Source organism: Ylistrum balloti, unplaced genomic scaffold, assembly GCF_031769215.1.
Source record: "Ylistrum balloti isolate Yb309-2 unplaced genomic scaffold, AGI_CSIRO_Ybal_v1 Utg369916, whole genome shotgun sequence".
NCBI classification, from domain to species: Eukaryota; Metazoa; Mollusca; class Bivalvia; order Pectinida; family Pectinidae; genus Ylistrum; species Ylistrum balloti.
This window is the reverse complement of record NW_026782036.1, coordinates 345557-373031: the sequence shown is the minus strand read 5'-3', so window position 1 is coordinate 373031 and position 27475 is coordinate 345557. Positions and strand designations below refer to the sequence as shown.

Genomic DNA, 27475 nt, shown 5'->3' with positions numbered 1-27475 from the left:
AGCACAATCGTGAGCAACATGAAGAATAGAACATTTGTAGAACCAGAAAATAAAAATATACAGCGTACAGTGTTCAATAGATTATAAAGAGTGTGTTCCTTACCTCAAGAGAGACTTTATTACATGTATAATATGCGGTTATGATTCATACACCAGTGTTCACAATAGAAACATTAGACGTCATATTTTAGTCGGTTGTTTTAATCACCATATCCAAATATGGAAGTCGTGCAAAATTGATTCAATAAATAAATAATTAATTAGACTATATTACGCCGTCTGTAGAAGAAGCATTGTCACAAGTTTCATAAATATGTGGTTCTGTGGGAAAGCTCAATTTTGCGTACGACTGTTCTAGCGATTCGTGATCACTTTGTGCTTCGCCAGGCTCTGTGTTGTTCATTGTGACAATTTCACGACCTTTGTTGTCCAAGTCACACCTTTCACCATTAGTATCATTATGTGGTGTTTCGTTTTTAGAAAAAGAATTGTGACAAGTTTCATAAATATGTGGTTCTGTGGGAAAGCTCAATTTTGTGTACGACAGTTCTGGCGAATCTTGATCACTTTGTGCTTCGCCAGGCTCTGTGTTGTTCATTGTGACAATTTCACGACCTTTGTAGTCCAAGTCACACCTTTCACCATTAGTATCATTACGACATGGTTCATTTGTATAGATTGTATCAATGTTAGTATTATGGGCTGTATCAATGTTAGTATTATGGGCTGTATCATTGATAGTATTATGGGATGCACCACTGATGATTATTTGTGACGATTCGTTGGTATCATGAGTTGCACCATGTGTTGTATTTACATACTGTGACTGCGAATCGAAAGGAGTAATATTACCAGATTTATATGACACAGTACCGGAAGTATCGATGTTAACCGGTCCAGAATCAGCACTATTTTCTCCATGAAGTGGATTGTGTAAATGTAATGAACCATCATGACCTTGGTGTAAAATTATGTTGGGGAATTGCTCGTGTCTTGGAGATCTTCTCTGACTCTGGCGCCATCTTAGAACGAGGATGACTGTAACGAAGAGTACGATGACGAGAACACTGGCTATAATTACCCCTACAACTAATCCTGTATTGTTCTTGGCTTCCGAATCCGGCCCAGATCCCGTCGTTGGTTCCTTCGTGCTAGGTACAGGAACAACGGCTTTGAAATGAAATAAATGAATCTATATATTACCACAAAACACGTTTTTAATTGCAGATGAGGACTAGCTATGACTTTATCTCAGTTTTATGACATCCTTTTAGTTGCAATAGGGTCTGGGGTCGGCATGAATTAGAATATATCGAATTTCAGACAAATTTTGTATAAAATACTTAGTATATCAAAATTGAACGTAACTGTATTAATTATCCCATTTAAATTTTAAATGCAGAAGACGCCATGTACAGGGAAACTGAAAGTCCAAATATTTGCATCTTGCACAAAAAAAAACAAAACAAAAAACAAAGAGAAAACATAATATATTTATATCGCTATAGTAAAAAAATTATCTCTGAGAAATACTTAAGACAATATCGTGCGTTGCTATTCATACAAAAGCTGTTGATATTCACTTTTTATGCCTTCGGATCGAATGAACGGGGACATATTATTTTTGCGCTGTCTTGGTTTGTTTGTTGTCATCTTTAACTTTGCCCATAATGATTGCACCATAAGCGGTAGGGTTTTCATATTTGATATGTGTGGTCCTTGTGACAAGACCATTTCGGTACTACCAAACATTTTCAGCATGTGACTTTGACCATGACCTTTGACATACGGTTGTCAAATTATCCATGCATAAAGCAAATGCCTTACACAATACATTTTTAAAAAGTTTGCTGCAACTGGAGGCATAGTGTTCCATAATTTCGTTGCATTCTACCTTGATATAACGTCACGGACAGTGTTCATTTGAGTATGCAGATTGGTCACGTTTTTTCCCGTGATGGCTTGCTGAGCTTCGCATAATATCGGTATGTATTTTTAGATTGACCCATTTGTATTTATTTTTATTTGTATTGATATGTCCACAAACTGTTCCCAAATAAATACTCAGTATGTTAGTTTTCTCACTAATTTTCTGGATATCGTAAATTTACTAAATGATGCCTATATTTTGGCTTGAAGGAGAACAATAACAAAAACGTTCACAAATATGAATCATTGGCTTTCAAATAACAATATCATATTGACAATATTTTAGTTATTCTTGATAACTAGTAAGTCGTTGAAAGTTATCTACAAGCATCTATGAAGTAAATTTATAAAATTGAATGTATATTAAGGACTGACAACGGGCACTTTGAAAGCACATAGGTAAAAAATGATTATGATTACATAAACAAATAACGTAAGATCACGTGACGCCTGCATCATTTCGGTGACTACTACACATTTCAATGAATGATTGAAGCCAACCGTCATGAGGACAGTCCATCAAACGGTGCTCGTTTCCGGTACACATGTACTTGACGTCAAAAACAAAAAGATGGAGAGGAGGCATTTTATAGTCGCCCTTGTATACTTCCCCATTGTCGTATCCAAATTGTCTGCATAGTACCTGTGCCTCCTTTGGACCCCAGTGCGTATTACAGATTGTACCCCAACCAAATCCAGGTAGGTTGATTTCCACACGACCCCATGTAGAATCACGATCCCCACCTGCTATCCTGTAACTTGGCCCTATATAAAACAACATATATACAATACAATATATTGTCTATGTCTTCTGTATTGGTATCCGATGCAAGACCTTATTATAACACATTCTTTTGTTTAATATATAGTTCAAGAACATTGCTACACTGAATAAATGTATTTTTACAGGGGAGTTAACTCAGTATCATTTACACATTTTCTTTACATAAAAGGTAGTACAGGTATACATTTTACACTAAGATTTGTCATGAAAAAGAAGTCAGCTAGTAACGAGTACGTATTTACATTATTCCCTTCCATGATCACAATGTCATGCGTCCTGAAACTACTTTATATAGTTGTATAGATATGATTCAACTACCTTCAGCATCATAGCAGATCATTCCAGCATAGTGTAGCTCATCACATTTTCGCACACGCCCTAGTCCCACGTGGTCGCATTCTAGTAAGTCTCTTTCCAATCCAGTGCAATTAATTTCAGACGTCCAATAAGGTCCGCCTGTTTGCGTCATATTTTCAACGAGATGTGTGTAAGCGACGCCATAATCAAAATCCTGCTGTTTACAAGCCACTTTGGCGTCATTGTTTGTCCAGCCATTGGCACAGATCCGGCCTTCTACATCGAGGTAAGTCAAGGCTAGCGCACCGATGTGACCAAGGGAAGGTTTGGGTAAGGAAAGTTTGTAATCTGAGAATAAGCACATAATTCATTTTTATGAATGTTTGTCTGTTTGCGTTTGTAAATATATATTAAAGCAAAATTGATTTGTAAACTCATTTGAATATCATATGTAAGGTCATACGCTTGAGATCAAAGCAGTGATAGTTTTCAAAGGGAGCGACAGAAAGCAGCATATTTATTTAAATCTGTTATTTCTAATTGTGTCGCTATCTTTACAACGTTAATATTAAACAAGTGAAAATATACCTTGTGGTCTAGCTCCGTTGTAGCATACAACAGACGCATAATCATCTGTGGAAGTACAGAGATCATCGTGAACGTTGTTGGGATGTACAAAAGTAGCAAGGCACTCTCTTAAATCTGATTCCGTGCCTGAACACTGCAGAAAGGATACTAGGACAGGACTTTTGGCTTTACCAAATGGTGAGCAACACAGAGAAATTCCATCGTCGAAACCCAGGTTTCTGCAAACTACACCTGCATACAGATTGTTGAAGCAAAAATGTTTATTGTAATTACAATTTAAAGAATACAATAATAAAAAAGAGATATAATTGAAGATCAGTGTCGAATAGTATAAATGTGTAAAAAAAAAGATATTTTAGGTCTCCTATAAGGTGAGACAACATAAATATCTAATTTTTGTCTGTTTAGTATCCCATTCTGAAAATATAAAGTGTCATTTTCTGCAAAAAGGATATTTAATGTTATATATATAAACAGCAATGTACTTGCGATGAATTTTTTCTGGCAAAACATCAACTGTAGATGCAATCAACACTATACTATAAACTTTGTTTTTCGCTGGTTCAAATTTTCTTGATTTCACGGAAACAAAAAAGTTTTATTTTTCACAGAGGAAATTAGATGTACTATACGTTATGTTTCCTCGCAAAAATTGAAAAATAAAACCACTTTGAAATACTAGCTATTATAGTAGATACGCACATGCTTCTTGTTGTCCTTTACTTAGAGTCATTACGTTAATGTTGTTAAATGTGTATGTACCAGAACGTTTTATAACATGCTGAGTTCTATGAGAACACCGGTTCAAAGTTTGAACTGACCTGCTTCACTTTCACTGAATGTTCCAGAACATATCGTTCCCCATGTCCCTCTCCTGTATACCTCCACGATACCAAAGTGAGTCTCACCGCTGACAAGCTTCACTTCAAAAGTAAACGTTGAGCTCATTATATGTAATGGTTTTACACGCGTTGTATAGAAGTTTACCAATGGCAATGTGGATTGTATAGTATGATCAAATGTCGCCATTAGCATGTCTTTGTTTTAGTTACGTAATCGTTATCATGGTAGATATATGAAATTGATATGATTTTTGCTCATGGTAAGTGAAACGATACCTTTACATTCAACACAAAAAGGCTGTAGTATTTTGCATACATATTTGTTAAATGAAACTCCAGCAGTAACTTTAACCGAGGTCTGTTAGGAATGTGGATAAAGTTGTGCAAATGAAAAAAGATTCATTAAGTATAGAATATCTTTGATTATGATGGTCTCACTACATTGTCATCGATATCAGGGGTAAATATATCCATTGGAAGTTTTTACTACGGTGGCTGATTTGTACCATTTCGTAATTTCGACTTTTCGCAGCCAAAAGACGAGAATTAAACATTTAAATTCTCATTCATTCGTCGTCTCTCCCGAAAATCATACGGGAAAAAATTATCTTTTTCCTTTCGGGGCGAAAACACGAAAAGCAGAAAGGTAAGGTTTGTTAATTTCCATTTTTTCAGGGCGAAAACACGTAAGGCGGAAAGACCAGATTTATTAACGAAGAAGACGGAAATCAAGGTCAATGATTAGCGTGTATTTAGTTGTCTTTTTAAGCATGACTTGTCATCTTTTCGTCTTTTGGGGCGAAATGACTCAGATTAAAGTGTCTTCATTCTCACCTTTTTGGGGCGAAAAGACGAAATAACGAAATTGCACAATTCAACCATCTAATTATGTACAATATTTGCGCATGTGACTGTACCGTTCGTTAATCTAATGCTAATATAAATTAAACACATAGATTGGAGAAGAAAGAGGAACGAGGAGCGAGTCGGATATCTACACCATATATCAGGATATTTTGGTGAGTTGCTTTTTTTCAGAAATACGTAAATTGTACAGTTTGCAATTTTTGCCTATCACATTTTTAAAATGTCATTGCTCCAAAATTTGAAAGTGAAAATACCAAATACGTATTATCGCTTCCTTTTATTTGTTTCAAATTATCCTTATGCAAAATAAATAGGGCAGCGCATGGTTAATGATGTATAAACTAATCACTGCTACGAATAATGGATAAACTTGATATCGTTTCAAAACCTCAGTCTCAGTTCACATACATTACGATTCCTTTTACGAAGCCTTTGATTACCAGATCAAGCAGTATCAAACTTTACCACTTCATTTATTATATTATGACAGGGTCGCCAAAAAAACTATATAAAGAACATTTCCGATGTAATATATTATGTAGCTATAGCACCATTTTTAATTATGTTAGTTAATTATGTTAATCATATAAGCAAAATTAAACATTTTCCTTTACTCATTAAGATCAATTACATTTTTCTCATAAATCATCAACTTACCTCCACGGTGACAATTAACTGATGCAATGGTCATCGTTTCTGTTATTCCTGAGTTCCAATGGCCAATGCAGTCAAGGGCAGATTGTTCGTTTCCTTTACAACGAAATTTCGTCACGCTTGGTATATGAGAGATAAATCCCATTGCTGATCCACCTACATATGTTGTGTCCATATCTTTACATACCACTGATGCTGTGACGTCATCAAAATCAGAATAAGCGATATACATACTATTGGTATCGGCGGATATGTAAATGGCGGAGGATTTTCCGGTTCCTCTTGTTTCAAAACTTATTTGATCTGAAAAAGTGAGATTAAACATACTCAGTTATATATATTGCAAATATTATAATGTTATCCTAATGGCGTTAATATTGGTATGAATCGTAAATTTATCACGATAATTCATCTACTGACGTGTTTATTGATACAAAGCTCTTGCTCAAACCCTTAATTTTCTTATTTATATATATTTACCTTTCTTTCTTGCATTTAACAAAGAAAATGCCAAACCCCATTACAATCGCCAATTTACCAACAAAACATCAAAATAGAATTTAAGGAATATTTTGAGAGAATATACCGGTATTCTGTTTTGTCTCATGACGATAGACAGTCAATTTGGTTTTGAATAGAATATTCTCATGGAATTAACACGATGGATGTACGACAGTGAAAGTCAGTGGGGATTTTACACATTATTCATGTAGGATAAATAGTGTTACACACAGCATTTTCACGTCTAATCTAGAATATTACTGTAACTTTTCATCAAAGTACTTTTATCAGTAATAATCCACAATAACATTACCCGACGTGTTAAGGCAGATAACACCTGCTAAAGCATATCTATCATAGCATCCAGTATCTGTCCCAAACGGGTCCAGAATACAGTCGCCGAAATGCTTTTCGACACCCCTACAGTTGACGTTGCCGAGGATAATGACATCATCACGGTCCACTAGATTCCTTACAGCTTTTCCCGTTCTGTATCCTAGGGTCCTACAGGTAACATCAGCGTCATGGTCATCCCAACCGGAAGCACAGATAGAACCCCACATACCGTACCGGCGCACCTCTACGGGACCATAGAATGAATTTCCAGGTAATCGCACGGCTATATCTACAACATTGTATTTAGAAGTTATATAGTACTTGATTTTTCAAAGCACGTCAATAGTGTAGTTTCCTTACAGAATAGTTATTTCATCTTATGTATTTCCACATGACCATAGTACAATCTCATGAAAATGAACGACACCTTTACTCAGCCCACTTCGTTAAAAATCATAGAAAAATACAATAAAATTCAAGAACAAGAAAATCCAACATCAGTTCGCTATCATAAACAATCTGTTGAATGACTAGACTCCTCTGTAAAACGAAAATAAGTACCACTTTTTGGTAAAGAAACATGTATAAATCAGAAGATGTACTCACACAACTTTGACTAACAAAGAGCGGCAACATTTTTGAAGATTATTGGAGCATTCATGAACAAATTTAAGCAAAACATAAGGCAAGAAAGAAACATCACGTTTACATTATCTACACAATTTGTTTATTGTAAATTTGTACGCCTGATTTTAAAGCATTGATGACTAGAATTAAGATTGACTTGAAAATCCCTTTATAATCCTTAAGCCCTCTGTGGTTTCAGTTTTCTCAGCAATATTTAGAAGATAATCATGGGAATCACTATGATGTTTTTCATACACGAGATCCTTATAGGCGATAAAAAATATTCGAAATTAAATAGACAATTGGTATATTTCTTTGACAGTATGAAAACAAAGGATGATTACCTCCTGGCGTATGGCTGTGGTGGAGTGCCAGAAAAAATGTTAATTTGGGGGCACCAAAGTCTAAGATCCATGCAAATATACAAATATAAAAATAATTGGAAAGTCCAGCAGCGTATTAAGGTGTGGAAGAAGACTGGGTACCAAGGGTTATATTAGATCAACCACTTGCCGTCCAATCATTATATGAGAATGGAAGCTTGCGGTCTAATAGATAAACCAGAGAGATAGATAGTTAGGATGGAAGTTTACAGTCTACCTAATGATAATTTACCTTCCACTGTTGTTTTCGTTAAACAAAATGCAGAAGCGTATCGATTTGAAGGGCACGTCAGTTCTGTGTCATAAGAACAATCTTGAACCCTTTTCTCGTTCCCATCACATGTCATGTTGATCACCTGAATCTTGACGTTGATTGGCTGAGGACCAAAATTAAAACAACATTGGCTCCGCCCAGTGACGTAACCTAGAGACTCACATACTACACGTGCATCTGTATCGTCAAAATTCTCGTCACACACCGCTTCCCACTCTTCACCGTTATGTAGTTCAACTCGGCCAAAGTAAGGCTTCGACAACACTCCTGTTAGTCTAACTGTAAATATATTTTAAAAAAGTAGAAACCTACAAGCACAAATAGGCATTGAATCATGAATTAATTGATTTGAAAGATAGGTTTCACCTCTATATAAATAGAATCTAAATCTGAGGTGAACCCCGATACAAATTTGATGGAATCTGAAACTTGCAACATTAAAAAACTATTTATATGAGCAAAAAGAACCAAATTGCCGATACATCAAGTATGAGACGGAGACGGACGGGGAAGACATTTACACCAATACACCCACCCCTACCCTTTAAAGGGATGGCACTACAAGTCAAACAAGTTCAGTAACCATTCACGATACAGTTGGGTTTTTTTAACAGCAATATGCTCATTTCTTTATTAGTTTTCAAATTATTTCCCATGTTATAATTAGGATTACCCTTACAAATGCATCAGCATGTTTACTGCAATATACTACAAACACAGAAGAAATTAATCCTTACCGTTTTGGTAGCATTTAACAGCGGCTGCACCTGATCGACAGTTTGCAGTATTATAATGAGGCTCTAGTGCACATTCCAAAAAGCTTGTTTCGTTTCCATTACACGTCATGCTTTCCAGGAAATAGTTACCGACAGCGTTACCATGGCTACCGGAGTCCAATGAGATTCCAGAACGATAACCTAGCTGGCGGCATATAACATCAGCTTCGTTATGAGAAAAATAGTCACCACATACCAAACCAGTGGTGTCAACGTTGACTTTAACCAATACCCTGCCTTCCATAGCTGTTCCATTTTCCAGTTCTACCATAGCAGATGCTGGGAAACACACCATAGCAAATAAAATACTGAACAATCACATTGATAGTTATTTGCATTAAGTCTACACATCAGCATTCTGTTAGAGTAGCTTTATATCTGTGACGTTGTCCACGCGTCATGTTTTACAATTACACTAACTTCAAATGCATCAATGTTGTGATTTATCAATGTTAAATGTTTCATTCATTGAAGAGACAGATTATATGTTTTTTATTTTAATTAAAAATTATTAATCAATTCTTAAAAAATTTGGATTGGATAAAAACGACTCTATGTTTTATAATTACACTCGTGTAAGAGAAATGTATATATTTGGTTATCGTTAGCAAAACTGTATGGATGTGAGAGACAAAATAATGAGAATTGAAATTTACCTGGTTGTGAGAGACAAAATACCCCAGCGATAGTACGATGATCACACGGGCACGTTTCTCCCCACCGAGGGTCACAGTCGTCCAGAGTATTAGCGGTTGAGTTGCAGCTGAGGTTTGATAACCATCGGAATTTGTCTCTATGGATACTACCCAACTTCTGATTGTGTATGTAGTGTCTACAGATAAACAATTATTCGACGTAGTGCATTAATCTATTCATCCGTCTTATCAGGATAAGTTGAATTGTTAAAAATAGAAGATCGAATTCCGTTAAAACTTTGGAAGCTGTCTACACAATGACTTTTGCAGCAACGTTATCGTGTTTATTCAATAATCCATTTCAAGTGAAGCTTAAAATTCGCTCATGAAAAATTATTCACGAATCTGGTGTAATAAAGATCATACTGAGAATTGACGTTGATTTGTTCTGGACTAAGCAATGATTCCACCGAAATCTAAGAAAAAATAGCAATTAACTTTTATTGTAGCTGGAAGAACACAGGATGTTTGAGTTATCATATATCAACAAGAATGATCATCTTTTGAAAACCAAGTGATCGTGTTGATGTCTCACCTATATGCTGTTCCGTATACATAGCCGGTCATCTTACACATTACGGTGGCATCGACGTCGTCAAATCCCTCAGAACAGATATAGCCGTATTGATACAAATGGTTCACTTCCACGTATCCATGGTCACCATTTTGGAGTTTTAATTTCGCTAAAAGATTTAACAATATTTTCTTTACAAGGTATCAGACAAAAAGGTTTTGGAAATTACATATAGCTTGTAAATCTGATACAGCATTGTTTAGGTGCTTCGATGCAATACATGTTTATCCTTTCAGATAATTGCTCATTCACAAATACTTAAATTTAATAAGCTTCCGTAATGAATATTGATATTGTTCACTGTGAAATAAAAACATAACCGTACTTTATTGTTATGTGACAAATGGGCGAGATAAAACTACCTAAAATAGTGTTCTTCATCGAACTGTTCCGTTTGTAGAGAATACTTACTAGCAGAAGTTGATAGGAAGGACGCACACACAACACTTATATATAGTTTACTGGGACAATAAGTTGTCTTTTTGTATGTACACTCAATCAGCTTTGTCTCCGAACCATCACAGTCAACACTTGATAGTGTATACGGAGAGTCAAAATCTCCAAACGTTGAACAGCCTACAGCAACACTATACTGAAGCCCTTGTTCCTTACAGAAAACTTCAGCAGCCACATTTCCGAAATGACCATCATCACACACTAAGCCATACGTGTCCAACTCTTCGTTCCAAAACATCACAGCACCATAGTACCTGCTTATATGCAGCTTAGCTAAGAAAAAAAAACAATGAATCTACATCTCGTCTGCGAAAGATTATGATATATGTAAGTAGTATTGTAATGAGAGTTAATAACACATATGTATACGGTTTGTGGTTGACAAACTGTTACATAATGACATATTGAAGGGACTGAAAATAGATAGTATGTACAGAAATAAAACAGTCAACTCCAGTCAAATATCGAAATAAAACCGTCAACTCCCGTCAAATATCGAAATAAAACCGTCAACTCCAGTCAAATATCGAAATAAAACCGTCAACTCCAGTCAAATATCGAAATAAAACCGTCAACTCCCGTCAAATATCGAAATAAAACCGTCAACTCCAGTCAAATATCGAAATAACACCGTCAACTCCAGTCAAATATCGAAATAAAACCGTCAACTCCAGTCAAATATCGAAATAACACCGTCAACTCCAGTCAAATATCGAAATAAAACCGTCAACTCCAGTCAAATATCGAAATAACACCGTCAACTCCCGTCAAATATCGAAATAACACCGTCAACTCCAGTCAAATATCGAAATAACACCGTCAACTCCCGTCAAATATCGAAATAAAACCGTCAACTCCAGTCAAATATCGAAATAAAACCGTCAACTCCAGTCAAATATCGAAATAACACCGTCAACTCCAGTCAAATATCGAAATAACACCGTCAACTCCAGTCAAATATCGAAATAAAACCGTCAACTCCCGTCAAATATCGAAATAACACCGTCAACTCCAGTCAAATATCGAAATAAAACCGTCAACTCCCGTCAAATATCGAAATAACACCGTCAACTCCCGTCAAATATCGAAATAACACCGTCAACTCCCGTCAAATATCGAAATAACACCGTCAACTCCAGTCAAATATCGAAATAAAACCGTCAACTCCAGTCAAATATCGAAATAACACCGTCAACTCCAGTCAAATATCGAAATAACACCGTCAACTCCAGTCAAATATCGAAATAACACCGTCAACTCCAGTCAAATATCGAAATAACACCGTCAACTCCAGTCAAATATCGAAATAACACCGTCAACTCCAGTCAAATATCGAAATAACACCGTCAACTCCCGTCAAATATCGAAATAACACCGTCAACTCCAGTCAAATATCGAAATAACACCGTCAACTCCAGTCAAATATCGAAATAACACCGTCAACTCCCGTCAAATATCGAAATAACACCGTCAACTCCCGTCAAATATCGAAAAAAACCGTCAACTCCAGTCAAATATCGAAATAACACCGTCAACTCCCGTCAAATATCGAAATAACACCGTCAACTCCCGTCAAATATCGAAATAAAACCGTCAACTCCAGTCAAATATCGAAATAACACCGTCAACTCCCGTCAAATATCGAAATAACACCGTCAACTCCAGTCAAATATCGAAATAAAACCGTCAACTCCAGTCAAATATCGAAATAACACCGTCAACTCCAGTCAAATATCGAAATAAAACCGTCAACTCCAGTCAAATATCGAAATAAAACCGTCAACTCCAGTCAAATATCGAAATAAAACCGTCAACTCCAGTCAAATATCGAAATAACACCGTCAACTCCAGTCAAATATCGAAATAACACCGTCAACTCCAGTCAAATATCGAAATAAAACCGTCAACTCCAGTCAAATATCGAAATAACACCGTCAACTCCCGTCAAATATCGAAATAACACCGTCAACTCCAGTCAAATATCGAAATAACACCGTCAACTCCAGTCAAATATCGAAATAACACCGTCAACTCCAGTCAAATATCGAAATAAAACCGTCAACTCCAGTCAAATATCGAAATAACACCGTCAACTCCTGTCAAATATCGAAATAACACCGTCAACTCCAGTCAAATATCGAAATAAAACCGTCAACTCCAGTCAAATATCGAAATAACACCGTCAACTCCAGTCAAATATCGAAATAACACCGTCAACTCCAGTCAAATATCGAAATAAAACCGTCAACTCCAGTTCGAAATAACACCGTCAACTCCCGTCAAATATCGAAATAACACCGTCAACTCCCGTCAAATATCGAAATAAAACCGTCAACTCCAGTCAAATATCGAAATAACACCGTCAACTCCCGTCAAATATCGAAATAACACCGTCAACTCCAGTCAAATATCGAAATAAAACCGTCAACTCCAGTCAAATATCGAAATAACACCGTCAACTCCAGTCAAATATCGAAATAACACCGTTAACTCCAGTCAAATATCGAAATAAAACCGTCAACTCCAGTCAAATATCGAAAGTAAAACCGTCAACTCCAGTCAAATATCGAAATAACACCGTCAACTCCAGTCAAATATCGAAATAACACCGTCAACTCCAGTCAAATATCGAAATAAAACCGTCAACTCCAGTCAAATATCGAAATAACACCGTCAACTCCCGTCAAATATCGAAATAACACCGTCAACTCCCGTCAAATATCGAAATAAAACCGTCAACTCCAGTCAAATATCGAAATAACACCGTCAACTCCCGTCAAATATCGAAATAACACCGTCAACTCCAGTCAAATATCGAAATAAAACCGTCAACTCCAGTCAAATATCGAAATAACACCGTCAACTCCAGTCAAATATCGAAATAACACCGTTAACTCCAGTCAAATATCGAAATAAAACCGTCAACTCCAGTCAAATATCGAAAGTAAAACCGTCAACTCCAGTCAAATATCGAAATAACACCGTCAACTCCAGTCAAATATCGAAATAACACCGTCAACTCCAGTCAAATATCGAAAGTAAAACCAAATTTTCCATTATGTTGATCAACTTCCTCATATATGTTTATATCTAAGTTCCATTTTTTAGAATTAATTTACACATTCGAACTAACTTATTATTTTCCGGACATAATATTGCTTTAATCAACATTTGAGGAAACAAAAACTTGATAAAATGTTTTAAGAATCGAATAAATACAAGGTCCTGTGATTGTTATACCACCTGACGGTAGTGTAGATGTACCAAATACTTAATGAAACGATCAACATTTACATTCAAATTTACATGTATGTAAAAGAACATGTCGTCTAAAGCAGTCAAAAGATATATAATGCGGTGACGATAGATTACCCCAAGAAAAACACGTGACCCCAGCGTCATCATTGTGTGCGTCACAATGTACCGACGAAACATTCCAGCCCATATTAGGACAGGATAGGATAGTAGACTCGGTCCCGTCACACTTGACACCGTCGAGGAATACAGGTCCTGTTACCTTGCCGTGAAGTGACTGTAATGACAATGGAGATTAATCAAAACGACAAATAATGATCAAAGATCTTGTAATTGTGACGATAGATCGGCTGTCAACCTCAAAACTGGAGGTTATTTTTAACATCAAATAATATACCGACATCATCTCAATATCGAAATTGATGAAGCGAGTACGAGATATGTACAGAATGAATCACAAGGAGGTACCAGAACAAGTACAAGGATGACATGACCAGTGTTCTGAAGAGCAAGCGTCATCTGATTTAACAACGCCCGCCATGTAAATCTTGGTTAATTCGTGTACAGTTTTAAGTGACGCTCCCAAATGAGAACAATGCACTTATTGTATTGTTGTTAACCGACATGTGATGTATATATACAAAATGTATCAAGCTTCCATTCGAAAAAATGTTTTTTACGTGACGAACTTATTCATAAATGTAAAACTAAGTTACTATTAATAACCCATGATTTATTTGTTAATTTCTGGGGATAAAGAATCAAATATCATCAGCTTACAACGAAGTAGCGTTTTTATTCCGATAACACGTTCATAACTAACTAAATAACTTCTCTTGACTTTTATAATCCTTTTGATTATTTTCAAACTCTGGAATTAATTTTTACAAATCAAATATCAAAAACTACTTTAACTTCGTTCCATAAAAACAAAATGAAGCCAATTCCTTCATGTTTCGCTTTTTCTTTGAATGAATATCATACTTACTTTAATGGTAGGAATTCCATACGGAAAACCTAGTTGCCTACACAACACATTTGCATCATTGCCTGACCATCCATTGTCACATATTGTCCCAGAAATCCCAGCGTACGTCACTACAGCCGTTCCGTGACCAGATTCACTGCCACCGACTAGGTTTACGGATGGTTCTTTAACACAGAACCAGAAGTTTTCCTTGTTAATGTACGTTAATTTCACGTATATGCTAGTTTTAAGTCTCAGAATAACTACGTTGACATTACAGTCGACTAACACTATTACTTTTTTTAATGCTAAAGAATATTTTAATGTGTGTATCAACACTTTCCTTGTCACATTATTCTCACTCATTTTCCTCAATATCGACAGTAATATTATTTTTACTATTAATGTTGTTGATCAACTTGCGACGCTCTTCAATGTCTACACACCAAAAATTGATGGAGTTTATGATAATTCAAATATTTTTTTAGATACGTGTGTTCATCTTACTAGCAATTAATCCATATATCTAAGAGGTTTTTTTTTACACAATACCTATGTCGTCGTAACATAGGGATCCAGCAGCCGACAGCTGTTTTCCACATTTCGGATCAATGGATAAGTCGGAAAAACAATCTAGAATGGTATTTTCCTGACCGGTACAATTGACAGCTGACAACCATATGGGGTTATACCGGGTTGTTACGGCCTTGGTACCAAGAGCAACGCCTCCATGGTATCCTAGTTGTTTACACAGTACTTGAGAGTCGTGGTCGTCCCACCCATATCGACACACTGTTCCATTCAGTCCGTATTTCTCTATCAAAACAGTACCGTAACTGTCATGGGATAGATATGCTTTGAAATCTACAACAGAAGGGTATAAAAAAAACCTGTAAAACAGATGAAATTTTGATTTTTTCATTTACAATATGTGAATAATTTCAATGAAAATTTCGCAACGACAGAAGAACCAAAATAGAATCAGCGACTGTATATGTATGTATAATTCTGTGTTCTTGCTGCCTTTGTTGTGATTTTATATCATGAAATAAAATAAAAATAAATCACCTGTAGATACACGTCCTTTAGAACACAACACACTTGCTTTACTTGAAAACAGACAAGTGCCAGTTGTATGCGTGCAATCATTCAGAGAAGTCTCATTTCCAATACAGGCCAATTCAGTTGCGAACGTTACGAATCGAAAGCGCCCAAACATATCCGGAAGTAGAACTTGTGCTTCTGCAAATCCCAATTGGCGGCAAACTACCGTAGCCTCTGTTTGACCAAAATCATGTGCGCAAACGGTTGTCCATTTCTTAGAAGTAAACATTTCAACCATTCCCATGGTAACATTAATGGTGTCTATACCTCCTAATAAATTCACTGAAAATTGAATAAATATACGTACGAATTGAATTTGTTTTATAGACGATAAATGCATGGAAACCTATTCCGTATAACTAATTACTGTGAAATAATTAAAATCTATGTATTAAATCGAAATATTCACATATAAACACATAATGCTTCATACTGTCTTAATTTCTTTTATGTTAATGACTGCTCGCTTCTTGGTTCATTTAGCATTGATGTGCTTCTTTATCTTAGTTAAATAAGTTTCAAGCGGTTACTGAATTCCATTTACGGTTTAACCGGGTTTACTTTCGACATTGTTTTGGTTAGAGGCTACTCGGCTACAGCGGGGTTTTTAAAAAAAATTTTCATGATGCAATATTGTGTATCAAAACATCATATGTCTAACAAAACCAACACGATCATACTTACCACCTATATCACATGACACGGCCACTATGTTTTTATCAGCGTAGCAATTAGACATCTTGTCTGGAAGCCATCCTTTGTTCCGACACATGAATATACTGTTATCAGTTTCATAGCACTCCTCAATAGCCCAATAAATGACTCCTTGTGAAGCTGTATTTCTGATAAAATTATAATCTCTTTCATAAATATCTTCCAATTAAATATTACGCAGATCTACAACACACGACACATCCACGGGTATCTGGTTTAACTTTCAGTTTAAATGGTGACATGTGCAGGTAAACTTTTGACGCGATTGACGATATTTTTTATTGTAGCTGAATATATTTCACGCAAATAGCTACATCTACCTACTTAAACTTCTTCCAAAACCAGTGGTTTATTTTTGTCGTTTATAGTATAAGGTGTAACAGTCCAACATCAGTTTAAACTTGTCACAAAGAAACACGTTGAGTATATAGCAACATAAGTGTGGAAACTGAAAAGATGAGTAAGGGAAGATAAAAACACTAAACTAATTCTGTAATTGGATAGTGATGATATTTCTTTCATTATTTATCAATCGTAAATATTTGTTTATTTCAGGGTATTTCTGCATTTGATGATTTCGTAATCAACTTCATTGTTTGTATACGCTTACGGCTACAATAGAATTTATAAAACCGTCGAATCATGCCGCTTCACATTATTTTAGAAGTTTTGTTAATATAACAAAAAGAGTTTTCACCAAACGTGATTTTTCTTTGATCTGCAGGCGTTATTAATTATAAATCATAGTTAAGATTACATGCATATATAACACAATTAATAGATAAACACAAACACGTCAACAAAAGTTCAAAGTCGTGGTCGGTTTTCTCTGTAGATCGTAAATAAAATTACTAACAATAAGGGAGTGATAATTACGAAGTAACGAATATGTTTATAATTCTTTGTAGTTAAATGATCGCTTGGTTTATTTTGTCACTAATTAAAGACTATATATAATGTCACGTAAAGCTATTGTAAATCAACTTCAAAATCTAGCAGACATTTCACACATACGCTGTACTTACCCTATAAATGAACCAGTTGCATACCCCAGTGTCTGACATATATAAGATGGAGTTTTACTGTCTGCAGCTCCAGACTCACTTAAACCACAAAATGCCAAGAATCCATCGACTCCGTCATATTTTATCTCAATTCTACCACTTCTTCCGTCTCCATCCTCTAGACGCACGGATATTCCTGTAGGTTGACAATGCAAATGCGATAGGATATCAAATTGGGCAGCATTTCATGACAAAGATATCTATGAAGACTACCTAGTGGTATGACGAGCAATGTAACTCAATGTCACAACACTGTGCATGAGATTTTCCCGTTTTGTACTTTTCCCGTAAGACATCGTCACGCAATACAATGATGCAACATTCGATACAGGACCATGTGCACTGTAACCTAGATAATTGCCTGACTGATTTTCATTGATTTTGAACAACGCGTTAGCAAAATATTGCAAATAATTTCACCCTGTGTTTCTTTATCCCTTGAGTTTATATCCAAACAAGTATACGCCTTCAAATGAACTTCAGCCTTTATGTCATGGTATTGCTTGATAAAAGTTACCTAATGCATTAGTAATTGCAATACACACTCACCCGATCTGTAACAGACAGCAGCTGCTCTATGTCTAGTATCGTAACAAACATCCACTATATGCTGACAGTCAATTAGTCTACTTTCATTTCCATGACAGTGCATTTTGGTGAGAGTGAAAGGAAAACCGTTTGTTGAATCTGCCCTTGTTGCCACGCCCCCGTTGTATCCTAGTTCCCTGCAGACTACGGAAGCCACTTCATCATTCCAATACGTCAAGCAAACTTGACCCCAAACGCCGGACGGCGAGTAAGCCACCTTTCCGTGATATTCATTCGTCAACTTTACAGAAGGGCCTTCACAAAAAATATTTACGTTACTATTGTTTTATTTAACTACTTTGTTTCACTGAAATGTCACCTTCACAGGGTATAAAGCTAGGTCATCCTTACTTTCAGGCTTGCGAAACCCATAAAGAAATATGTAGAAGGTATTTATATCTAATACAAATAGATCAGTTATGTATATGAATGTCACAACATCAGGTATAATCAACATACAGATAATGAAAACGGGCTTTCTTTCAAACTGAAAATGTACATTTACTATTCATTGATAAAATATGTGTTGTCCTTTTTTCCTACATGGTTCTGAGTATTCAGAGTGTCTGAGGTTCGTGTTGTTGAATTCCTCAAATCCAGCTGTTAGACTAACAGTGGACTACGAAATATTGGAATGCTGTCATTAAGGATTGAATCTTGCTTATGTCGATTTCATGGGATGATGAATTGAGTTTGTTTAGAGAAAAAATTAATGAACTGCGAATCTGATGTTTTAAAATCTCATACTCGTGGTATATTGCCAGTCTAGTAGAAGTTGGGGAGTTTTCTCCCCTTACCTAATATTTGTTTTCATACGCAAAGGCAATGTTAATCTGGTCAAATTCATTGGTAAATGAAACGGATCACATTTAATAGTTTCATTGATTCTGATTTGAGTAGAAAATGAAATATGTGTGGGTGAGTTTAAATAACTAGCAATTACACATTACACAACACAGATATGTAATAATGATCATAAAGTTTACAAAAGACCTCGCCATGCCATTCAATTTTATGATATATTGAATATATCCATTAGAGATAAGAGAAAATCGTCTACATCTCCCTCTTATCTCAATCTTGTTTTACTATAGCATTATTGAATGGCATGGCGATGTCTTTGTCTGTGAACTTGTTAAAAACAACTATGGCACTAACTAAATTGTTATATCAGGAAACCGTAGCAGATGAGCCCTCCTCTGAGAACGTGACATTGCACGGATTGGCTAAATAGGCATGGCGTGGTAGATGAATCTTACGTGTATTTTTTCAAGATGGTTGTCAGGTGAATTCTCTACTTTTTACTCATATGTTGCCTTCGTTCCATAAATTTTGAATTTCAACTAGGATGCATTATACCTTAATCACAGATGCGTATATGTAACAAACCACGACGTCACATCTATGTTATGTGACAACATGAAAAATTATCCGACTTGCTACAAGCTGGATTTGAATTCACTTACATGTTAAGTTGAACAGGAAAGTTACACTTTGAATTAGACATTTATTAAATCAAATATTATTACTGCTCGATTGAGGCTGAGCTCTAACTATCTTAACATGACATATCAAAAGTTTTCAAATTAGAATTGTGATGGACAGGTTGATCAAAGCATCTTCCTGATGATGGATATGGCAAATTTCTGGCACCCTGTCATACCCGAGGATAATAGATCTGGTCGACGGAAACCATCAAGTCCGTACTTAAATCGTTCTATTAAACAGATACTAACCGGTCACCGAGAGGCTTTTAGGCAGAAAATATTGATAAATATATGATACATAGCTATGACCCATTTGTTCATTCGTTACCAAAAAAAACACTGGAATAGAATAAGATAGCGTAGTGTGATAAGTCTAAGTGAGTTCTCTAGCAAACTCCGCCCACCCTCAGCCTGATTGACAAGGCGGAAGTTCCTCATGTCTTTTAAGTCTCATTCTAAAACACATGGGATGAGAGTAGGAGAGAAACATAATATATAAAAGATTGAAAGCAAAGATTGTATCTATTTGAATTACTCCGCTAAAGCTAGTCTCTGTTTGTAAAGTTTACTTTACCTTGTTGGACCGGGACATCGTCGTAGCAATGTAGTGAGGCATAATACGTATTTTGACTGCGACAGATGTTTTCACTTTCTTGACCCTCAAAACGACAGTCCAATAAAGAAGATTCCTCCCCATTGCAACCCCTGAATGGCGTCGTGTATGCCCCGGAGTAGGGACCGTACGCAGCCCTCGGAAGTGCTATCCCACCAACAAATCCGATCTCTTTACACGCAATATTTGCCTCTACGTCACGAAATCCCCATGTACAAAGGATCTGCCAGCTTCCCGTACGGTTCACCTCGAGAATACCTTCAAAGAAGGGCGGTAACTCCGAACCAATGGGCACAATGCGTATATTTATTGCTGCAAAGAGATATCGACGGGGAAAATATTTTAAAATCTAACTCAAAAGAAAAACAACGAATCAGCAAGACATAATGGAATCCATTATCAGACTTATGTTAGTTACCATCGTATGTATACAGTGTATGTTGACAATTCACATCATGTTGCATGCTGTATGTAGGGAAGACGATTTCAACGTTTTAAAAAGATGGGAACATTTTCTATTATTATTAAATAGCACAAAGATATTACAAGAAAATGAAAGGATACAATATTACACCCCTCCCCTCCCACCCCTCAACACCCCTTATGTTGCAAAAGTAATGTTATTAACAATGTTTTGGTATTTGTTTAAACTGATGTTTGAAAATGTAAGGCCATGTAAGGGTTTAGATTTCATCAATGTTTACCTTTTTTCAATTTATTCAAAGTTCCTTTGTGATTATATTTAAAAGATAATTCTGAAAGTGTGTATATCATGCCATATATCATGGTTACTCTAATCTAACGTCTTTCTTTTTTAATCTGTACACGGCTACGCAATCGATACCAAGAAATATGTAATAATGGATACCCTAACTCGGTTTCAGTTAAATAAACCTGGCGCGGTAAGATCCCAAACAGTGGTAGTTTACCTGCCACTACCGGTAATTCAATGTGAAGGTCGCTTAACAACTATGTCGATTTCATGGGATGATGAATTGAGTTGGTCTTGAGACGAATTCAATGAACTGCAAAGTTCATATCTGAAATTGTAAAGTAATAGGTATTAAGTATTCTTGTCAGTAATATGTAAACACAAAACTACACTTACCTGTCGTAAACGTTGATATCGTAAGCATTGATAGCATCCACAGGTGAGAATAGTACCGGTGTGACATCATTATCTCTGTACAAGTGTGTATATCTCCCTTGTTTATATCGTTGTTGTTGATGCTGGTGCTGCTGTTTTTGTTGTGGGACGCTGGTGTGTCTCCCTGATCTTCTTAAAAGTGACTTTTTGATTAATTTCCCATAATAGAGTATAATATCGACAACATATCCGGATCAGAATTAACATATAAATGTCCTCCTCGTCGGCCCTGCCTGTGTGTGCGCGTTTTTAAATAAACAGGCTACGAGCCACCAAATGCAGTAGCCATTCAAGGATATCAATGCTATACAGTAGAATCGGTTGTTACAAATGTAAACATCGGATGTTGATCTACGTATGAACAGTTGAGGACAGTTGTTTGGCTTTCACATTTTACTCATGTTTTTTTCGGTGTGGAATCTATTTTCAGAATGTCTTTTTAGATATGCATTTAACATTAATAAACAGTCTCAAATAAATGTGATCAGGAATTATCTAATAAACATTTTATCCACAGATAGGCAGCTTGCTTATCTATTAAACACACGTTATAACAAAGGACAGTGGGTGTATACTTGTATATTATAGGAACCACTACCGAGAATATTCATTATCTCTGTTAATGGGGATGGGGGGGTTTATCATTTTGCACTCAAATCTTCTTTTTCTGTTTTTGTTTTTGCTTTTTTTGGGAGGGGGTGGTGTTATGTTTCCATCTCGATAACTTGCAAATACAGATTTTATTAAACCATGTTTTTTTCTGATTTCATTTTTAAATGTACGAGTTACCTGTATATAGAAACTATATGTGACCTATCAATTTGAATTATCTAGATGTGAATATACACGACAAAGCTCTTGAGTCGACATAATTTAGATATATTTAGCTTGACAGCATGAAACAACCGTTACTTACACAAGGACTTGAGAATGTGAAACAATCTTATTAGAAGGTGGTAAGCGGTTTCATGGAACAGCATAGACGTGTGTTTACCGGGAATTTGTCTAACCCCTTCCCTCGTTCTAAAAAGGAGGGGGATAAATGAAGAGGTCGATTAAAGCTATAAACACGTTATAAACAGGTTGGTGAGGGCATATGAACTGTTACAAATTCTCAGGTCTCTTCAGTTACTTGGGGTACCGGTAATTGTCGTCTTAAGAATGCGACGCACGAAAGATAAAAAAATACGATTGATATAAAAAAAAAAGTCACGTATTTAGCGGTCACAAATATCCCTTTATGACAGAATGTTTCACTTAATCGTCTGAGCACGGAGTCCGCCTGTAATATGTCCATATAACAGGTCATATATTAAAATAACAAAGCCATATGGAATACACTAGTGCCTAGTATTGTATATATGAAGGGACTAAATCTATTTCATTAAAGGTTTCAAGGTTTTATTCAGTCACTCTGACACACTTACGTGTGTAACAAGAGGTCACAGACATATAATGTACATGATACGTGGCGTATGACAGGTACAATTACAACAATTTCTGTAAATGATAGTAATAATTGTTAACTATCGCATTCATGTATTAACAATTTGGTATTTAAATTTGAACACTTAAATCAACAATTTATCAAGTTTTTCTATAAATCTACAAATTTTTGTAAATGTTTTTAACATTGAATATGTTAAACAATCCTTCCATTTTGATATGACTTGGGTAAGTAATATTTTGGTATATATTTTTCTCTTAGACGTTTTACTGATTCGTTTTCCCATTTAAATAAATAGTGATATTCGTCTCCGATGTCGAATTACATAATGTGTAGAATCTTTCTTGACGAGGAATACCTGTCCATCTTCCTGTATCAGCTTACCTTACCAATCTGTTAGTATCCAATTTCGTTTCAACTCACAATAGTATCGTAATCTCTCATTTTCTTTAATGTTCTCACAGAATCACTTTGTACCACGTCGTTCTGTCATGACTCGTACTACAGGTAACTATCATTATTGTACATATGTTATGTTTAATTATGTTAACCACTGTATGACTGTCTGCCTGTGTCTACATGTCGATTATCTAATTGCCTCTCTTCTATCTACTGTTGGAAAAGTCTTTGAGCGTGTTATTTTCAAACATCTACATAATTATTACGTAGAAAATTTATTGTTTTATAAACACCAGTCTGGCTTTATGCATGCGCATTCGACTGTATATCAGCTCATTGAAATTTATCACAGTATTTGTATTGCTCTTGAAGAGAAAAAAACATGTATATATGGTTTTCTGTGATATTATATTTATGTTTGGCATGGTAAAATTTAAAATTAGAAAATTATGTATTTAATAGGCAGCATTTTTTTCCTAAATAGTGTTTATTCTCAATTAGGTTCAAACTCAGCAGGGGTTCCTTTTGTTTCTTATATACATAGATGATATTGCCGATGTCTTTGGATCATCTGCTCGTCTTTTTGCAGCGATACTTCTTTATTAAAGTCTTCCTCATCATGTCTTGAAATCCAAACTGTCTTAAATAGGGATCTTGATTCTTTAAACTTTTGGGCTAAAACGTGGTTGGTTACTTTCAATCCACACAAAACTGAAGTAATATTTATTTCTAATTCGATTGACATAGGTGATGATTTAGACATGAAGTTAGACGAGAAAGATTTGAATTTTACTGATCATCATAGGCATTTGGGGGTAAATTTTAATTCCAGCGCAAAATGGGGAGATCATATCAATGCTACATATATATTTCAAATCAATGTCTTAAGAAGGTTGAAATATTTGTTAAATAGAAATAGTCTCTTAAAAATTTACAAAGCTTTTATTTTACCAATTTTAGAGTATGCGTGTGCATTGTGGGACAGTTGCACTAATACTCGTATTATAACTGGCCTTCCTTCTTATGCACGTATAGAAGATTTACATTTTGAAACCGGTTTAGATACACTTTCGAATCATCGAAAACGAAGAAAACTTCTACTACTTTTATTCAAAATGCATAACAAGCTAACTCCAGATTGTTTAAACGATCTCTTGCCACCTATTGTTGCAGATAATAACCGATACAATCTTAGAAATAACAATGATTATTTGGGCTTTCTCTTACAAAACTCTCTTTTATACCTTCTACGCTTCGTAGCTGGAATTTGTTAGATTTCTCTGTACGGTCACTGCCTTCCATAAATGTGTTTAAAACCTCACTTACTTTTAATACACAACAATTCCCACCTATCTGATTTAGTTATGGTGAACGGAAGTTAAACGTAATACATACTAAACTTAGACACAGTTGTAGTTCCCTTAAATACGATCTTTATCGAGTAAATCTTGCTGAAAATCCAGTTTCCTCCTGTGGACATCCTTGTGAGAATGCCTTTCACTTGTTTGAGTGTCAAACTTTCAGAAATGAAAGACGCACTTTGTTTCATAATCTGGCTGAATTAGACGTAGATTTGAATTTAGAGCTTCTTTTGTTTGGTAGTATTGATCTTTCTGAGGACCTAAACTATTTTGTCTTTACACATGTGCAAAATTTCATTAAATCCAGCAAAAGGTTTTAAAAGATTCTTATACGATGATGTATTTATGTCTGTGTGTGAATGCTTAATATGTATAATTTATGTTTAAGCCTATATCTTTATAAGCATGTATTAGAAAATGCATGATGGGAGAGGGCTCCAATAAGTTGTAATAACTTGTGCCTAATACCCTTGTTCAAATTCATTTTGGCAATAAAATCTGTTTAAACTAAATCTTCCTGTTTCAACCGGTAAACACATATTTGAAGAACGAAATTTACACATAATTTTTCTATCAATGGTATTAAGCTTGGTTAAATGTTTTTCTTGTTCAAACTTTGTCTTAAAAATAGAATATGTTTGTCCCCTAGAGGAGTTTAGAATGTCATCAAACCATTTCTGTATAAATTGATCCTTAAGTCTATTTTTCACCAAATTCTTAATTTCATCTTTTGAAAAAGAACATGTAGATTGATAATACCAAACATAATTTAGACCCGTTTGGAAAAGGATATCCTTGACATATGAGAGCCATTTAAATGACACAATTCCATTTTCTTGTAATGTGTACATTAACTTATAAATATTACTTGATAACTTATTAGATGTAATCAACTTATGCCAAAATAATGCTATTCTACATTTTATTTCAATATATAATGGGTATCTACCCAGCTCTCCATAAACAATGAAATTAGCTGTGCCTTTTCTTACATTGAGTATACTTTTACAAAAGTGCATATGGATTTTCTCTATAATATTAGTATTTTCAAAACCCCATATTTCTGTTGTTAAGATATTCATTTATAATCTGGTCTATACCAGGGGATTTATTGTTTTTTAAACTAATTAAAGATAACTTGATTTCTTCGGTTGTAATTTCATTATTCAAGTAATCATCAAAAATACTAACAACAGGATTTTCTAGTTCTAAATCCTCATCATCACAAACAGACTTGTCCAGACCCTTAAAGTTTTCATATAATTCAGTAATACATATATCCGCATTACCTTTCTTTACAGACCCGTCATATTTATTCAAAATAATCCAGAATTCTTTTGAATCCATTCTAGCAGATTTTCTCATCGCATCTGACAATTTCTCCTCATAATTTCTATAACTTTTATTCAAAGTTTTCCTGTACACTTTACTAGCTCTGTTTAGGTTAGTTTTATTTACAGAATTATTTACTTTGTGAAATCTAGCCTTGGCTTTATTAAATTCCACTCTTTTTAAGCAGCATTCCTTGTTAAACCAGGGTGTACTATCACACCTAGAATTCGGTTTCCTGTAAGATTTATTGATACCCAAAACCTGCTTAGCGGAGCCTTTGAACAATTCGCTAATTGAATTTACAATGTCATTGATATCTTTTTTTTATTACATCATCTTGTTGGTTACTTAATAATTCATTTAATCTATCATTAATTCTTTGTAGGTTACCCGCTTCATCAGCCAGAATGTTTTACAAAATGTTGTTCCTTACTGGTTTTCCATTCGGTATATACAGCTCCACTCTCCTGACATTTGTTATTATAATTAATCGATAATCGATTAATCGATAACACTAACATCACTTCATGTAGTTTTTCCTAATTTTGCATCCTTTCCAATCCGACCATTGGAAATATACCTATTGTTTTGCCTGCAGAAATCAAGTAATGTATTACCATAATTATTGACTTTCGCTTTACATTGGCTAGCCCTATGTAAAGAAATATTGTATATTTTCAACTTTTCAAAATCATAAAGGTACGAGTATAATTCTTCATTTTCATCTAGGTTTAATGAATGGATAAAATTATCTTCTGGTTCTACAAAATCCTCTTTAACTTGTGTTTTGGCATTAAAATCTCCAACTATAGCGACTTTGTTACCCTTTTGAGATAATCTTATCATCTCCTTTTCAATGTCATTGAAAGCTTCAGGGGATGCATACTAAGTGTTTTCGGGAGGGATATACACACATCCCAATAGGAAATCTTCATCAGACCTCATAATTCACTTTGAAAATTTTACCCACAATGCATATTCTGAATCAGTTTTAGGGAAGGTTAACATCGACTTGAGAGTTTTTTTTTTAAGATAATTACAATACCACCAGATTTTTTGTGTACATTAATTCTACATTTAGTAAAATAGTCATACCCGGGAGGTAACTGAATATGATCCAGCGTGTCAATCTTAATCTCCGCAAAAACAAGTACATCGTGTTCTAGGATAAAGTTTTCAAATTCAGGTAAGAATATCTTAGACTTAATACCACAAACGTTGAGAAAAGTAAACTTGAGAGTAACTTTTGGTTTATCTGACCATAAAGGTTTATCACGGTCAAGGGGTTGACCTCTTGTCGCGTCTCCCTACCGGGGGCGACTGTCACTCCGGGGGTCTGGCATGTGATATTGACCACTCGAGGGAGCGGCTGTTGGTCGTCCATTGGCTGATACATGTCATCCATGTCCTCTGC

General features: G+C 35.3%; 1 protein-coding gene across 1 annotated transcript; it reads right to left on the bottom strand.

The window, feature by feature from the left end:
• Positions 1 to 265: 265 nt before the first annotated feature.
• LOC132546794 (scavenger receptor cysteine-rich type 1 protein M160-like) lies at positions 266 to 27466 on the bottom strand. The gene is made up of 21 exons (XM_060210511.1): positions 27373 to 27466; positions 20337 to 20687; positions 18237 to 18530; positions 17649 to 17823; positions 16594 to 16751; positions 15874 to 16191; positions 15358 to 15669; positions 14827 to 14990; positions 13956 to 14115; positions 10620 to 10856; positions 10089 to 10236; positions 9515 to 9690; positions 8820 to 9137; positions 8041 to 8361; positions 6776 to 7087; positions 5965 to 6264; positions 4420 to 4521; positions 3599 to 3829; positions 3032 to 3358; positions 2431 to 2694; positions 266 to 1170 (listed from the first exon to the last, which is right to left on the bottom strand). The coding sequence occupies exons 1-21, from the start codon at positions 27464 to 27466 to the stop codon at positions 266 to 268; spliced, it is 5667 nt and encodes a 1888-aa protein (XP_060066494.1).
• Positions 27467 to 27475: the final 9 nt, after the last annotated feature.

Bases quoted from the DNA above. Each gene is read 5' to 3' on its own strand.
- LOC132546794 (XM_060210511.1), bottom strand. From the start codon at position 27,466: ATGGATGACATGTATCAGCCAATGGACGACCAACAGCCGCTCCCTCGA. The intron at 17,824-18,236 runs GTGAGTGTGTAT...GTCAACCTACAG, and splicing joins TGCTGTCTGTTACAGATCGG to GAATATCCGTGCGTCTAGAG. The intron at 1,171-2,430 runs GTTGGCTTCAAT...TTCATTTCAAAG, and splicing joins GATGGACTGTCCTCATGACG to CCGTTGTTCCTGTACCTAGC.